Below are 15700 nucleotides of genomic sequence, written 5' to 3' on the forward strand. Positions count from 1 at the left end.
CTGTTTCTTGTGATTGCACGCTCTGGTTCGTCAGTTCGTGGAGAACGGTCATGCAGCATCATGCGCACAGGTCATGCCCTCGACTTTCAGTTCAGCTAAAGCCAGGCACAGATAGATAGCACAGAGCTTGAGCATCCTGCTCTTCCAAAAGTTCGTCGCTACTACGGCAACTCTTACACCCTGTCCGTGTATACAGATACAGTGAGCAAACACGCTATCATCCTACACACGTCTCCCTAACACAGACCGGTGACGAAACCGTACGTAGAGTAGAACAATTAACAACGACGTACGTAGCCTAATTGGGTCCCCAGCAGACGAGGTGCATCACGTTGTCGTCCTTCTCCGCTCTCCTCCTCCTCCTCCTCCTCAGCGTCGTCTCCGCCGCGACCGCCTTCTCCGCGGACACGCCCCCACCAGCCTTTCCTCCCTGCGCCCGCTGAGCCGCCACCCCCGGCTTCGCCGCGCCAGGCATCGGCGTCGGCCTGCTAGGCGGCTGCCTGGCCCTCGCGGCCACGGCCTGCGCCGCTCGCCACGCCACCCTGCTCGCGTACCTCAGGCTCATCGATGGGTGCAACTGCAAACACTGCTGTTCTGAACCAGTGATTTTACCGCTGCTCATAGATATAACACGGCACTAGACAGTTCACAGTTGCATGAATATATATGCGAGCTGCGAGGTATAGAGCACGGTAGTATTCAGTTCCGAAACCGTCAGCCCGCGCAGCGCGGCTGTGTGCACACAGAACGACTGCCCGCTGTTTCGATCGGTCCGTCGTAACACTAACACGACATTCGTTTCCGGTGTGCGCAAATATGTGGGAGAGCATTTCTGCAGGTTGGTGGACGACACATCGCAGCGGCCGGATTTTGAGTATCCGGTGGCTGGCCTGCGCTGCGCGATTAGCCGAGTGAGAACAAAACGAAGAAACTGCGGACGTGCGGTGGTGCCGGCACAAAAGCCTAACGGCTTTGATGGATGCGGCCCCGCGGGGAAGGAAGGAATCTGGTGCCAGGGGAGATGGATGGGGCATTGGGGACCGGACTGTCAGTCAGTTTCAGGGTTAGCACCAAAGTTGGCGCGAAAAAATCAGTGTGATGTGTGCTACAGTATCTAGCATTGCTTCTTTGTGCCGCGACAGGTTTCAAGCACACAGGGTCTAGCGAATTAGGAGTGTGGCGGGTGGGGTGGATGGGGACTTTTCAGTTATCCAGTGAAATCCCCGTCCAATGAGCGACTGGGGCTGACTAGATATAAGAGGTGGATTAGAACAAAGTGGTACCCTGTCACTGTATGGGTCCACACTGCCACTACGTACCTCTTTTTTGGCAGGATATAGCCGGAAGAACCTTAAAAAATGTGATCATGGAAACTTACGAATAGGACATAGAAGCTAGCAAATTGGAACTATTGAAATCTCTGCTGGAAAGTTTCAGAGTTTGTCTAGACACAAATTGTAGTTGTAATTGTAACTAGGATTTCAGTTCTCTAAAATCGCATTAGAACCTTCGCATTCCAGATTGTTGGGTTCAATAAACGGTTAGAGGACTTCAATTTTCAAAATTGCAAACAGATTGCTCCTGGTAGGCGGTGGCGTGGTGGTACCAGGCAGGGGCCATAAGCACCATCCATGGAAGGAGGCGGCTCGGAGACAAGAGGAAGCGAAAAAAGAGAACGGGCAAGCGGCTTGAATGCTTTGCATTTGAGCAAGTCGATTGGTTGGACCGGCACAAACTAGAGACGAGCCATGGAGCCAACAATGTAGTATAGGACAACGACATAAGCTTCAAAGAAAGTACTTTTGAGGGATAAAAAAGTTTGTTATAAAAGAACAACTTGTTTGAAGGGAAGGGGACTATTAGAACCTTGATATGATAAATTCACATGTACATTACTCCATTTTTAATGGAAGTGAATTAAATAAAATTATTGGTTTTTAAGTAACAGAATAAAAAGCATTCCACCATGTACGTCCAAGAAAAACACAGAGACACAGCCCAAAAAAACTGCCATGAAAAATACCATTTAAAACCTAAATCATGGACATTTGATGAAACTATGTAAAATTATAGCTCTTGCGCATGGTGTACATGGTGTTCATCAACTTCCTGGCGTACACATGCTCATCCACATGCATGTTGGATGATTCATCCGCCCACGCGAACTTGGCCTTGTCGTTTGTACAACAAACTAGAGCAGTAACGAAACGCTAGCGCCTAATAGGCTAATACTCTGGCTAGGCAAGGTTGACTGACAAGCATAGCAACCCGAGATGCTCGGGGTCAGATCAGATCAGATTGTTGCCCGGCCAGCTTCGCCTGGGAGAGGACAGAGGCTTGCATACACCAACACAAGTCCTCAGACTGCTCGATCATGAGCTAGGACTGTGCGTAGGTATTAGTTGTTGGGACCCCAGTTGCTGAGGTACATGACCGTCCGGAGCTCCTCCTCCTGCTGCTTGGCTTTCCTCCTCGCCGCCGCGGCCGACGCGGCGCAGCCCGAGGCGCTGCTGCCGGCGCCGCCTGCAGAGCCGCTGGCGCCTGCTGTTGCTGGCCTCCTGGCGCGCTGCTGCGCCGCCTGACGGAACGCGTAGTTCCAGCGGCACAGGCCGGCCTGGTCCTTGAGCGCCTCCACGGTGCCCACGCTCATCGCCGCCGCCCACGACGTCGCCTTCGCCTTGCCGCTCCCGCTCGCCATCTCTCTCCACCCGTATGTATGTATGTATGTATTTATGTATGTTTGATCGATCGATCGGTCGAGGATGATCAGCTCGAATGCGCCCGCTCGGATGCTGCTTGGTTCGGTGCTTGTGTAATGTTCTTGTGTTAGCGTACGTCTTGCCGTCTTGGCGAGGCAGTGTCGTGCAGCAGCCGGTGGTCTTTATAGCCGGGGCGGCGAGGGCGAGTTTGCCGGGGCTGGGGCTGGGACTGGGATGGGAGTGCGCCGTCGCTGCTGCGTGCGGGGCACGTGGTTTTGGGGGCTCCGCCGCCCGCGCGTGGAAAACGGTGGGGGGGAGCTCCTGAAAACCGGGTGCAGAGCGCGAGCGGCTGAGGACGCGCCCGGACGCCGAGGTTTAACTGCCCCGCCTCTATCTCTGCTGGAAAGTGGAGAATGCGGCGCGCTGCGAGTGCTGTGCCTGTCAGTTTGCTGTCGTCTGTCGGTGTGCTAGCCACTTGCTCCGATTGCGGCTTCAAGCCGCTTGGGCTTTTCTTTTTTTTCAAGCGGCCGTGTCCGGCACACCTCGATCAGGCACGGCTATAGACGTGGGGCGTGTGCCGCGGTTACGTCGCGCTCACGTGTACGAGAGCCGGGAGGGACTGTCGAGCAATGATGATGATGAGATGCCGCGGAGCCTGGTACAGCACTCTGCAATTCTGTGTGTCACTAATCCTAATCCTTTTAATAACAGGAAAACGCATCGAGACGTGACAGAATTTACAGCTCGCTCAAGCCCAGGGCCAGCCATGAAACTTCTTGCTTTCTTCTCTTGGTGAGACAAATCGGGTTTTTTTTTTCCCGTGGAGCCCTGATCCAATAGCCTTATTCTTTCTCACTCACTGAATGTCTGTCTGAATTGCGTATCATATATTCATATTCATCAATCCAACGATTCTCTTCATCTGCGCTTTATTGATCTCTGTCCAGTGTATAAATTTCGATACGAATCTCATGGAATCGGTTCCGAGGTCACCCGTGGAACTTCTTGCTTTCTCACGCACAGAATCACACGAGTGATGAATGGTGAACTGCAGGTTTGCACCACATGCTCTGCTCTGGGCCAAACTATGGGAGAGGCGCGCAGACGGACAGAGCAAACCAGCGGGCTCGAGGACATGGTTTCCACGCTGCGCGGTCCCTTTCGACGTTTGCTGATGCAACACACAGACACCTGCACCTGCTCTCGCCTATGACTGGCCGTTACATGAGTCATGCCTGTCATGCATCTCGTAGACCGAAAAACCAAAAAGTTTTCAACATTTTCCGTCACATCGAATCTTGTAACACATGTACGAAACATTAAATATAGACGAAAAAAAAACTAATTACATAGTTTAGCTGTAAATCACGAGACGAATCTTTTGATCCTAGTTAGTCCATGATTGGATAATATTTCTCACAAACAAACGAAAATGCTACAGTACCGAAAACTTTTCACTTTTCCAAACTAAACAAGGCCTCATTAAGAAAATACCGAATTCGCTAGGGGTGTTGCTACTGTTTCTTTAATAACTGAAACAAGTATCTGACTCCATCTTCGTTAAAGACAAATCGGACCAACTTATTACGATCCAACACTTAAGGCAAACAAAGAAATTTATGACAAAATAAACTCAAGACCAAATCCTACATATCGAACGACATCAGAAAGACGCAAATAGATCCAATGCTATTTATGACAAGTTCTTAACATAGACAATGTGACTTATAATTTATATATACAAATTTGTTGGTGGCTAGATCTTCAATTGTACAGGACTCATGATTGCCGACTGATTGGTAGTAGTATCAGGTTTTTTTCTTCGGCTATAGAGTCTGCTTGGTTGACTACTAAAACCTGTCAACTTTTCATATTTGACTTGCTAAATCTTTGGCAATATTTTTGCTTAATTTTTGGCTTGCCATGGCATGACAAATTTTGGTAGTCAACCCTATAATCTGGAGTATATCATCGATGGTTCTTTTTTTTTTCAATAGCAAGTGTTTTATAAGGTTGAGTAGAAAGTTGAAACTGCCAAACTGAAGTAAGGTTGTTCCCTGAACTTATTAAGCCGAATATGACAGTCATTTAGCAGTATTTTTCTTTTATAATAAATCAATAAATAATATTTTCTACCAAACAAACACACGACCTAAGATGTCTTATAGGAGTACCATTGGAGGTTATGTTCAGTTGTCTTGGCTGAGGAACACAATACACATGCAGGTATGCATAGGCGTATTGGTTTAGGGGTTTTATTTGTCTTGCTACATGGCCTCTGCTAATAAACCAACAAATCACCCATCACCATGAGACATGGTGTAACAGTAAATTTGGGTGTCAGCAATGAAGACATTTCAGAGTTTCAGGCCAATATATCAACCTGAAAAACCTTGTTATGAACACAAACGCATTCTTTATTTCCATGCCACCACAGTAGCCTAGGGATTCAGAGTCTCAGGCACTGAAATCAAGCGGCAGAACTTTTCATCATCATCATCATCATCATCATCATCGTTGCAGAAAGCCGAAACTAAACGGATGCCTAGTTGGGGCCCCAGCAGCTGAGGTACATGACGGTCCTCATCCCCTCCTCGGCCTTGTCCGCCCGGCTCTTCTCCGCCGGCGCCAGCTTCTTCTTGGCCTGCGCGAAGCTGGGAGCGTTGGCCTTGGCGGCCCGGTGGACGGACCGCAGCGCGTAGTTCCAGCGACAGAGCCCCGCCTGGTCCTTGAGCGCCTCCACGGCGCCCACGCTCATCGCCACCATCCACGACGCCTTCGCTGCAGCCGCCATCAGTCTCCTGGTCGTCTTCTCGAGCTCTCGGCGCCTGGCTTGTCGAGCTAGCTTGGTGATTGATTCTCGATGCGATCAGAGTTGTTGTGTTGTGTTGAGGTGCAGAGAAGAGGTGGTGGGTGTGGGGTTAATATACTACTCGCGGTGCCGGCGGTGGCCGGTTGGTGCGGCGGAAACAGGTGGCCGCGGACGTTGGTTTTCCAGCATACCGGGGGCTCCCCGCCTCTCCGCTCTGGTTGGTAGTGGACTAGTGGTAGTGAAGGTCGATCTCGTCCCAGCCCAGTGACGCCGGTCCCCATCATCCCGTCGCCTTGTTTATTATTTGCTGCGAAAGCGGCCTGTCTGCGGTGTGCGGTGGCCTGTAACATTGCTCCTGGACCATGGTGGCAAGGACGCGTGCCGCTGCGGCTGCAGATAGGAGTGCCACGAAGCACTGCTGCAGAGCTGATCACCTTCCGGATCCCGAGGCACGCAGCACATGATCCAGCGCGTACGTGCAGCGGTGCCGGTGCAGGTGCAGACCACCTCACTCGGCAGTCGGCACTCGCACGGTCGCACCGGCCAGGAGTAGTCGTTAGCTACTGCCTCCGTGAACGTCTCCTGCCTTTCCGGTTCTGATTCGCAGCTATGCATTGAGCTAGCTAGAGTGAGTATGCTAATAACAACCTCCTAAACTTACTGTCCAATCAAATGTTTAACGTATGTATGAAGATATAAAGTATTAAATATAAACTAATTATAAAATTAAGAGATTTTTTACGGTGCTTGGAGCGTTAAAATATTTTGCCTCCCGTTAAAATATTTTGCAGCAGATTCTACTTAAAAATTCTTATTAAGGGCAGATTAGTGCTTTTTTCCTACGGGGCAGATTCTCAACTCTGGAAGGGCTCTCTCCATGAAGGCACGAACTGTCGAGATCTGCGTCGCCGCCCGCCCTGCTGCCGAGAGTCCGTCGTGTCCCAGTGCGGCGGCTTGTCGCATCCTAAGCCGTTGCCTCGCCGCCAATCGAGTCGGCATCACCGTCACCACCACGACGCGTCTCCATTGCCGCCCGCCTCGCTGCCTGTCGACGAAAGCTGGTCGGCAGTCTACCTTGGGTATACCCCACGGTAGTAGTTTATCGGTAGACGGTGCGCAAACTACGAACTCGATGGTGACGCAAGACACGGGCGAGCTTTTTATCCAGGTTCGGCCGCCGAGTTGGCGTAATACCTACGTCCTGCGTCTGGTTGTATTGATTTGTGTTGAGAGAATAACTTGTCCTAGGGGGGTCCCTTGCCCCTCCTTATATAGTCCGGAGGGCAAGGTTACATATCTGGAAACTAATCCTAGTCGGTTACAATTGCCATAGATAGTTCGATATCAATTCCTATTCCAACCGACTAGAATCCTGCTTGATCTTTATGGCTTGTTCCCTTGCGCGAAACTCCAATCTGTCGGATCAAGCTTTGAGCTTGTCTCGTAATGGGCCAAGTCTCCTGGCCCAAGTCTAGCCGTAAGGGTATAGGGGTTTATACCCCCACAGCTAGTCCCCGAGCACCATGTATTGTGAAGTAACACGCCATCTTGAGCTTCTTCGACTAATGAAATTTTGACATCTTCAATCAGCATGAAATTCACCCAGACAGTTGCGACGGTATTTTGACCAAATCTAAACATATTTGATCAACATTGACATCGAAGAAGCCAATTGTTCGAAGAATGCATGGTGCTCTTGAGAAAAAATATTTCCTTCCTCGTGAAGTGTGCCCACTTTACTTTTCTTAAAAGTATAGTCTTTAAAAAAAAAGCAAGCATATTCACCGCAAGGTGAAGTGTGCCCACTTAGTCCCCGAACCTGGTAGTAGGTGACGTAGGCACGTGGTGCCAGGGTCTAAAAAGAAAATCATAGAAATTCTAAAACTGAGATGCATCGCCAGATGCATCGTACCGATGTAGTCCCCGAGCTTGCTGGAAGGCGAAGTATGAGCCTTGTAGCAAGGTCTAAAAAATTGAACTTACTAGTCCCCGAGCATATCATGCTCGTCTGCAATTGAATAGACTAATCGACCAGTCCCCGAGCATATAACGCTCGGTGGTCGGTACAGTCCCCGAATTCTCAAATTGGTGGGCTGGTCGACCAGTCCCCGAGCGTATAGTGCTCGGTGGTCGGTGCAATCCCCAAATTCTCAAATTGGTGAGCTGGTCGACCAGTTCCCGAGCGTATAGTGCTCGGTGGTCGGCACAGTCCCCGAGCACGGCGTAGGGACCGGTGGACAAGTCCCCGAGCGTGGTTGGGAACGTAAATGTGCTCGGTGGTCGGCACAGTCTTCGAGCACAGCATAGAGACTAGTCGACAAGTCCCCGAGCGTGGTTGGGAACGTAAACGTGCTCGGTGGTCGGAGCAGTCCCCGGGCACAGCGTAGGGAATAGTCGACGAGTCCCCGAGCGTAGCTTGTCGACTGGGCCAAACCCCTGAAAAATAAATATAAAGAATAGGTAGTACATGATGTATAAATAAACTTTAGATAAAAAATCAGTACTGAGATAAGTTTTAGATTTTTTATTATAAAATTAGCACGAGTAGTTAATTCATCCTAGAGCTTGTACCAACTCTGGTCTAGCCAACAATCAGCATGAGGTGCGGAACCTAGGCATGCGTAGGATTGTCAGCCACGTCAGAGAGCTACTGCCGACCACCCGGAACGCAGAGGGCGGATCTCGTGCACGTGTAGGGAGGAGTCGGAGACAGTACCGGCTCTGGAAAGCTCGTGTAGGAGAAAAAACTAGTCGGCTAAAAAAGTTGTTTTGAAGAATAATAATATTAAAAATATTATGCGAAAAATAAATAAGATATTAGAAGTGTACTTATCTTTGGATGAAAGTCTGGTCGGTGACGACAAAATTGTCTGGCCCTCGAGCTTTTGGACTTGTTATCGTGACGGTGGTCGCGGTTGTCGTAGCGCCGTTCTTCGCGGCGATTATTATTGCGACTCTTGGTCAGAGCAAACAGGTCAAACAAGTTGGTTGATAGGCTGAGCAGGTCGGTGTCGTCGATCTGCCTCCTTTTGTACCAGAGAAGCGGCGACGCGTTGTCGGCGTGGTCGGAGACGTTGCTGGTGTGGTCGAAACCGTAGCTAGCGTGGTTGGAGCCGCAGCCGATGTCGGTGAAGAAGTGATCGGCACAGATCGGATCTACGCCTCCTCTGCGGTCATGGCGGTGAAGCTGTTGAAGCCGACGATGAACGTGAAGCCGCCCGCCATGACCGCAAAGTTGGGGATGATGGCCATCTTGTTCGTCGGGAGAGCTGTACGCACACCCCTTACCTGGCGCGCCACTGTCGACGAAAGCTGGTCGGCAGTCTACCTTTGGGTATACCCATGGTAGTAGTTTATCGGTAGACGGTGCGCAAACTACGAACTCGATGGTGACGCAAGACACGGGCGAGCTTTTTATCCAGGTTCGGCCGCCGAGTTGGCGTAATACCTACGTCCTGCGTCTGGTTATATTGATTTGTGTTGAGAGAATAACTTGTCCTAGGGGGGTCCCTTGCCCCTCCTTATATAGTCCGGAGGGCAAGGTTACAGATCTGGAAACTAATCCTAGTCGGTTACAATTGCCATAGATAGTTCGATATCAATTCCTATTCCAACCGACTAGAATCCTGCTTGATCTTCACGACTCTAAGCTGTCGGATCAAGCTTTGAGCTTGTCTCGTAATGGGCCAAGTCTCCTGGCCCAAATCTAGCCGTAAGGGTATAGGGGTTTATACCCCCACAGTGCCTCATCGACAATCGTCTCGCCACCGCCCTCACCACCACCACCAGCATCGCCGCCGCCCTCACCATTAGCACGCGCCTCCTAGAGTCGCCACCGCCGGCCCGCCCGCCACCGCACGCAACTCCAAACCGGCGACGAATATCAGCTCTCCTCACCGCTGGCCGTTCTCCTAGGTGTCGCCAGCGACTGCCTGCGAGGGGTCATCGTCTTCCTTTGACTGGTGTGTCCTGCACGGTCTGAGTACTCGTTGCTGCTCTGCCTAGCCAGTAATCAGAACATTGGCCCTTTTCTATGCATGACATGGAGAAATACATTGAGAATTAATTGAAACACGGAATCTGATCATAGGAACGAGATTCAAATGACCTTCAACATATCTACAGTACAGGTCCATCATAACATGCTCAAGATGAACAAAAGAGGACGTACCTGCAGGGCCTGGCCATCGGAGACTGCACGCGCTAGGGAGCACCTGAGCCAGAGACCGTGCTCGAAGAGTGCGCCAGCCAGGGGACCATCGCGCCGACAGCATTACGAGAGGGAGAGCCGTCCCCCACGTACCTCGCCGCTGCCGCCATCACCTCCTTGCATCGCCGCACCACTGCCGCCGTCGTGTTGTGCGCTGCTGCACGTATGCGGGCAGCATGCTCCGTGCTACATCCGCCCAAGATGTAGCCAGAACTGGGGCCTTGCGGGCCCCGTGCATCCTGCCCCGCCGCTTGTTGCCTCCTATACAGCCCGCCGTCGCCGCCGCCTGTGGTTGGCTCGCCCTGGCACTTCGTGTGCCTTGCCGCGGCAACCTCGAGTGCGGGAGCCATGGCCTTGACCACACGCATGGCCTTATCCGCCATGAGATCCCACCGGCTGGTCGGCGTGTCCTGTTTTTGTGATTTGGGGACGGGCTGGCGAAGATTTGGGGCACGGTCTGAGCAGCTTCTTATTCTGAGGAGAAGTTCATTTTTTTAAATTAGAAGCAGCTTCTAAAATGTTAGAAATACAATAATATCCTTTGATTTTAATTACAAACTAGTTCAGAGCCCACAAAATTTTGGTCCCGGCCCACGACTTAAGTTCCTCTTATTTGGTTCTTCCTATTTTCAGACCATTAGATATAATGAAATGAAGAGCTCTCGTTATTTCCAAGCGTAGCAAAATTTCTCATGACGATTTGTTAAACCTAATTAGTTTATAATTTGATAATATAGTGTTACAATAAACATATATTAATGATAAATTAATTAGATTTAATAAATTTATCTCCTGTAATTTGTTTTATTTTTTAATATCCGAACTGTTTTATTTTACATCTTATATGATGTTCCACTTGACATCTTCTAAACTTTAGTCCTTGCACACTAAATTTTTCAATTAAGGAGCCGCAAACCAGCTAGGCAAGTTTGAGCTACCCATGTGCAGTCATATTAGCTTTTTTTTTACGATTAACAAAACCGGACAGTACACAGTAGCGAACACATTGTGATCCGACAAGAAACTTCTTGCTTTCTTAGCGAGGGGAAAAGTAGTCGAGTAGTTAATTATTTTTTAACGTGCTAGATCCTATGGGGGCTTAAGCGCAGATTGTTCCCATGTGCTAAGTACTTATGGAGTATCGATCTGTCAAACTGCTGCGGAGACTCTGCTCTGCTCTCGGCTCCGTCTTTCTAACACAAACACACTTTTTACCCCCAAAAACTTGAGAGGCCATGATTAGTTTTCTAGGGCTTTGTTAACTTAAAAAAAATTACAAAATATGAATATTAGCATTTTCGTTTGTATTTGACAAATATTATCCAATTATGTACTGACTAGGTTCAAAATATTCGTCTCGTCAATTCCGATTAAACTGTGCAATTAGTTTTTATTTTTATCTATATTTAATACACCATACATACGTCTAAAGATTCGATGTGACGGAGAAATCTGAAAAATTTTTAAAATTTTTGGGAACTAAACAAGGCCCCAAGAGGAGTGGGGGAATCGAACAAGGCCTGACTCGGGAAGTCCGGAAACTGAATTCGGTACTACACCACCTGGCCCATGCATGTCAGTTAACAAGGGGCCTCTGTTGAACTTTGAACATGAAACCGTGATCCCATCAGGCATCAGCATATGAGATATCAGTGTAGTGTAAATAACATGGTGCTTTCAGGCTTCCGCTGTCATGAAATAGGACAGTCCAGGATTTCATATTATCATGCTTGCCGGTCATGACTATAAATAACATGTCTTCGAACTCAAAGCTTCCAGATTTCACGCCAGTGTACAGAATCAGAATGGTCACTCGATCATACACAGTAGATTACACTCGAATTAAGTGGCTGAACTTTTCATCATCATCCAATCGTCGTCATACATTTACAATAATCAGGGTGAGCCACACCGGCAAAGGTCACAAGCCCAGCTCGGTCGCTGAAGAAGAACAAGACGAACTCCAACTACGGCTAGTTACTTAGTTAGGTCCCCAGCAGCTGAGGTACATGACGGTCCTCATCCCCTCCTCCGCGGCCTTGTCCGCCCGTCTCGTCTCCGCCGTCGTCGCCGCCGGCGGGGCCAGCTTCTTGGCCTGCGCGGCGAGGCTGCTGCGCACGTTGGCCTTGGCGGTCCGGTGGACGGACCGCAGCGCGTAGTTCCAGCGGCATAGGCCCGCCTGGTCCTTGAGCGCCTCCACCGCGCCCACGCTCATCGCCACCATCCACGACGCCTTCGCCGCACCTGCCATCTCCTGACTCCTGGTCTGGTCTTCTCTTTCTCCCTCGAGAGAGCGCGCGGTCACTGATCGCTGATCGCTTGTAGTAGCAAGTGAGGTTGCTTGATGCTGTGTTGGGAGAGGCGAGCCGGGGCGGGTGGGTTTATATGTACCGGCGGGCGGCGGGAGGTCGGGGGCACGGCGGAAACGGGTGGGCGCGGACCCTGGTTTTCCTGGATACCAGGGGCTCTCGCTCACTGGTCACTGCCTGCGGCTCGCTTTCTTGCGCGCCGGCCCAGTGGGTCGCCCACTTGACTCGTCGTCTTGTTTATTCGCGGCAGAATCGGAGACAGCGACGCGTGCCGCGCAACCGCAAATACGGGATGCCACGCGCACTGTGCCACTCACTGGCACGCATCGTCATTATCCTTTGCATTGTAGCTGGACTGATTGGGATTAGTGAATAGAGATGGGCACGCGGTGGACGGTGGTAGTAGTTTTTATCAGATCTGTGATGGCCTGCTGTGCATTGTCTTGCTTTCAGCAAACAGGACGAGGGATCCTATCCTAGCATGTAGCGATCTGTAAATAATGAAATCCATCGCGTGGAATGATGAGCAGGATTCTACGGATCAATCGAGGCAGCCGTCCAGGAATCTTGTTCACGTTCTTGGTGACCATCGTTACTGTATTTGTTAAGATAATCCCATCCGTTTTTAACACGCTAAATCACATGGGTTAATGGGTACAGCTGCAGATTGTTTGTTCTGTTGTCACCGCACAGTGAGTGTGAGACACTGAAACTCTGAGGGTGACGTTTTTGGCATAATATAACCAGACGCCACAGCACATGGTTTTCCTTGATATACCACAGCACATGGAGCGTTTGCTAACGCAACTTTTACATGCATGAATGTTCACCGCGGTGTGATTTGTGTGACACTGGTAAAGTATGGGCTCATATCGTCTCGTTCTTACGCGTTACGCCAAAATGAAAAATATCGTTTCGTTCATAAATATGTCTCAACATGTAAACAAGATTTTTACGGTGTGAGGGTGGGTAAAACACAATTTTTTCCACCAAAAGGGTCGCCAAAAACATTTACGGTACGATATACATAGACCATCCCCCTGCAACTTTGGTCCGCCGAATTAGGAGCAAAAACAACTCTGGCCCAAAATCAAAAGAAGTAGACCATGCAATCACCCAATGACCCAACACCGCAAGTGGCTGAAGCGTCGTCCCCACCCCCGCACTGCACCGGAGGGGGACGGAACGGATGGGCGGGCCGGCCAGGAACAGGTGGCCGCGATGATGGTTTTCCTGCATACCGGACCGGCACCGGGGGCTTTCCTTTGTTTGCGACAGAAACGGCTGGCCCGCGTCGCTTGCAGTTGCAGAGATAGGAACGGACAGTAGACCCAGCAACCATCACCGTGCCACTGGACCACTCCCCTGCCCATCCTCTGTATCTAGGCAAGACAGGCAAATTACTTAATTAATTATTTTTTATCTATATTTAATGTCTCACACATGTACTATAAATTCGATGTGATAGAAAATTTTGAATTTTAGGATGAACTAAACAAAACCTTGGTATTGGTACTAGTTTCAGTAGAGATTTCATATTTAGGTTTTGTTTAGGCCTTGTTTAGTTCATCTAAAAACTAAAAACTTTTTAAGATTTTTCGCCGCATCGAATCTTTTATCACATGTATCAAATATTAAATATAGACAAAAACAAAAACTAATTGCACAGTTTACCTGTAAATCACGAGATGAATCTTTTGAGTTTATTTAGTATATGATTGGACAATAATTTCAAATAAAAACGAAAAGCTACAGTACCCGAAATAAAAAAAATTAAACTAAACAAGCTTTAGGCCCCCTTTGGAACGAGGGGGAAACACAGGAAAAGTGAAGGATAGGAATTTCACAGGATTTTTTCCTATCCTGTCCTTTGGTTCACACGAAGAGCAAAGGAAAACTTCCGGAGGATGGCATTCCTACGCTCGATTTCGGAGGAAAACGAGCATGAGCTCAGAGCTCATGGAAAGAATCCTGGCACGAAAAGAAAATGACTCGCGCGCACCTGCGGAGCTGCCATGCTGTTCGGCGCTAAGCACGGGCGAGCGCCACCGCCGCGCGCGGGCCTCGCAGCTGTCGTGGGCGGCCCCTGCATCGACGGAGGACGACGACCGGAGTCCATAGCGACGCGGAGGCGGAGGCTGGAGCGGCGGCCGGCGGAGGATGTGAGGCGGCGCGGAGCCCTCGATGTTGGCGAGGCCGGCGCGGTGCGAGGCAACGGCGGAGGCTCGGAGCCCCGGCGCGGCCAGGCTACCCTTCGCTGCCGCGCGCGGGGAGAAAAAGCGGGCGCCGAGTGAGAGAGATAGAGAGCCGCGCGGTGGGGCGGCGCCGTACGCCCGCGGCCGGGCCTGCCCAGTAGCGGCGACAGAGAGAGCCGAGGGGATGCTCAGCAAGCAGCGCACGAGGTCGCGCGGCGGGAGGCACAGCTGGCCGAGATCTGGCTGCGGATTCGGCAGCACCGGGAGCGGACGCGCCGCGTGGCCGCCGGTGGGGAGAGCTGCGGGGTGGGGGCGCGGATGGGGAGCGTCGCCGTCAGCCTCGGGCGCGCGCAGGTGGAGAGAGGTGGGGGGCGGATGGGGGCGCCGCCGTCGGCCTTCCGGCCTCTCCCAGTAGAGAGCCGCGAGGGACGCGGAGGATTTCGAACGCGGATTGACGGGTGGGTGGGTGGGACCGTGGGAGTGTACCACTCATTTCTGCATTTTTTTTATTAATCCTGAGGGATCGAGGGACCTGCCGCCAAAGGGTTTTTTGCTGCCTGCACTGTTCCGGTAGGAATCAACAAGTCGCGCACTTGCATTCCTACGATTTTCCTTTTCCTATCCTCCGCCTACAGTACAATCCAAAGGGGGCCTTAGTTCCCACCTTAAAACTTCTCATCCCAAGACAAATGTTTTGAGCTTATTTCATGAGTAGATACTATATAGTTATAAATGTACTACAATAACTAATAATTTTTCTTTTCGCGAACTAAACAAGTCCTTACTTCTAAACTACACTAGTACTCTATCCCAAATTATAAATCATTTTAAGAATCTTATAGAGTTAAATCATCTCAAGTTTGACTAAATTTATATGATAACATAATAATATTTATGATATCAACTAAATATCATTAGGTTCTTCATTAGTTATATTCTTATAGTAATATCTATTTGTTGTTATAAATCTTTCTAATTTTTTTCTATAGTGTTAGTTAAATTTGAGATGCTTTATAAATTGGGAGGGAGTACATCTGACTCGAGGTCAGCCTTCCCGCCTTCTCAGTAAACTAGTCCGTCTTTGCACTCACTGAATCGCGTGGTTAGCTGTTTACAGGAAGGAACACAAAAGTAGAACTACAGCCAAACTGAAACGGAGTCATGGAGACCCACTTTGCATAAGCACAGTTTGTCCCTGAACCTCGGAGACCATGATTAGTTTACTCTTCGACGATGATCACGGTTGAGCAACGTGGACTGCAAAATTTTGATGCAGAGGGGCCTCTAAATTGACCTCTGATGAACCGAAACTGAGCTGAAAAAAGAGTCTTGCTGTATCATTTTTGTCCTCTAAGAGATGCTCCTAAACTGTTGTCATGGAAGAGTACATCCCACAACCTGAGATTGCCATTCCACGTTTGCCATCACCGATTGTTCTGTTTCAGCACATGGAGGCATGAAACACCACCGAGTTC

The 15700-nt window shown here is 49.9% G+C and overlaps 4 protein-coding genes across 4 annotated transcripts; all 4 read right to left on the minus strand.

The window, feature by feature from the left end:
- Window positions 1995–2962, minus strand: LOC8074766. Its single transcript, XM_021463797.1, has one exon. It carries the CDS (start codon window positions 2696–2698, stop codon window positions 2399–2401), a length of 300 nt encoding a protein of 99 aa, XP_021319472.1. The 5' UTR covers window positions 2699–2962; the 3' UTR covers window positions 1995–2398.
- LOC8074767 lies at window positions 5020–5634 on the minus strand. Its single transcript, XM_002448552.2, has one exon. The coding sequence runs from the start codon at window positions 5491–5493 to the stop codon at window positions 5245–5247; it is 249 nt and encodes an 82-aa protein (XP_002448597.1). The 5' UTR covers window positions 5494–5634; the 3' UTR covers window positions 5020–5244.
- Window positions 11477–12112, minus strand: LOC8074768. The gene has a single exon (XM_002448553.2). It carries the CDS (start codon window positions 11970–11972, stop codon window positions 11703–11705), a length of 270 nt encoding a protein of 89 aa, XP_002448598.1. The 5' UTR covers window positions 11973–12112; the 3' UTR covers window positions 11477–11702.
- Window positions 12932–15650, minus strand: LOC110436509. The gene is made up of 3 exons (XM_021463655.1): window positions 15614–15650; window positions 14033–14713; window positions 12932–13412 (listed from the first exon to the last, which is right to left on the minus strand). The coding sequence occupies exons 1-3, from the start codon at window positions 15648–15650 to the stop codon at window positions 13372–13374; spliced, it is 759 nt and encodes a 252-aa protein (XP_021319330.1). The 3' UTR covers window positions 12932–13371.

Source organism: Sorghum bicolor, chromosome 6 (genome assembly GCF_000003195.3).
Source record: "Sorghum bicolor cultivar BTx623 chromosome 6, Sorghum_bicolor_NCBIv3, whole genome shotgun sequence".
Classification (NCBI taxonomy): Eukaryota; Viridiplantae; Streptophyta; class Magnoliopsida; order Poales; family Poaceae; genus Sorghum; species Sorghum bicolor.

Bases quoted from the DNA above. Each gene is read 5' to 3' on its own strand.
- LOC8074766 (XM_021463797.1), bottom strand. From the start codon at position 2,698: ATGGCGAGCGGGAGCGGCAAGGCGAAGGCGACGTCGTGGGCGGCGGCG.
- LOC110436509 (XM_021463655.1), bottom strand. From the start codon at position 15,650: ATGGCAAACGTGGAATGGCAATCTCAGGTTGTGGGAT. The intron at 14,714-15,613 runs GTACTCTTCCAT...TGCAGAAATGAG, and splicing joins GCAATCTCAGGTTGTGGGAT to TGGTACACTCCCACGGTCCC. The intron at 13,413-14,032 runs GTGCGCGCGAGT...TGTCTTGCCTAG, and splicing joins ACAGCATGGCAGCTCCGCAG to ATACAGAGGATGGGCAGGGG.
- LOC8074768 (XM_002448553.2), bottom strand. From the start codon at position 11,972: ATGGCAGGTGCGGCGAAGGCGTCGTGGATGGTGGCGATGAGCGTGGGC.
- LOC8074767 (XM_002448552.2), bottom strand. From the start codon at position 5,493: ATGGCGGCTGCAGCGAAGGCGTCGTGGATGGTGGCGATGAGCGTGGGC.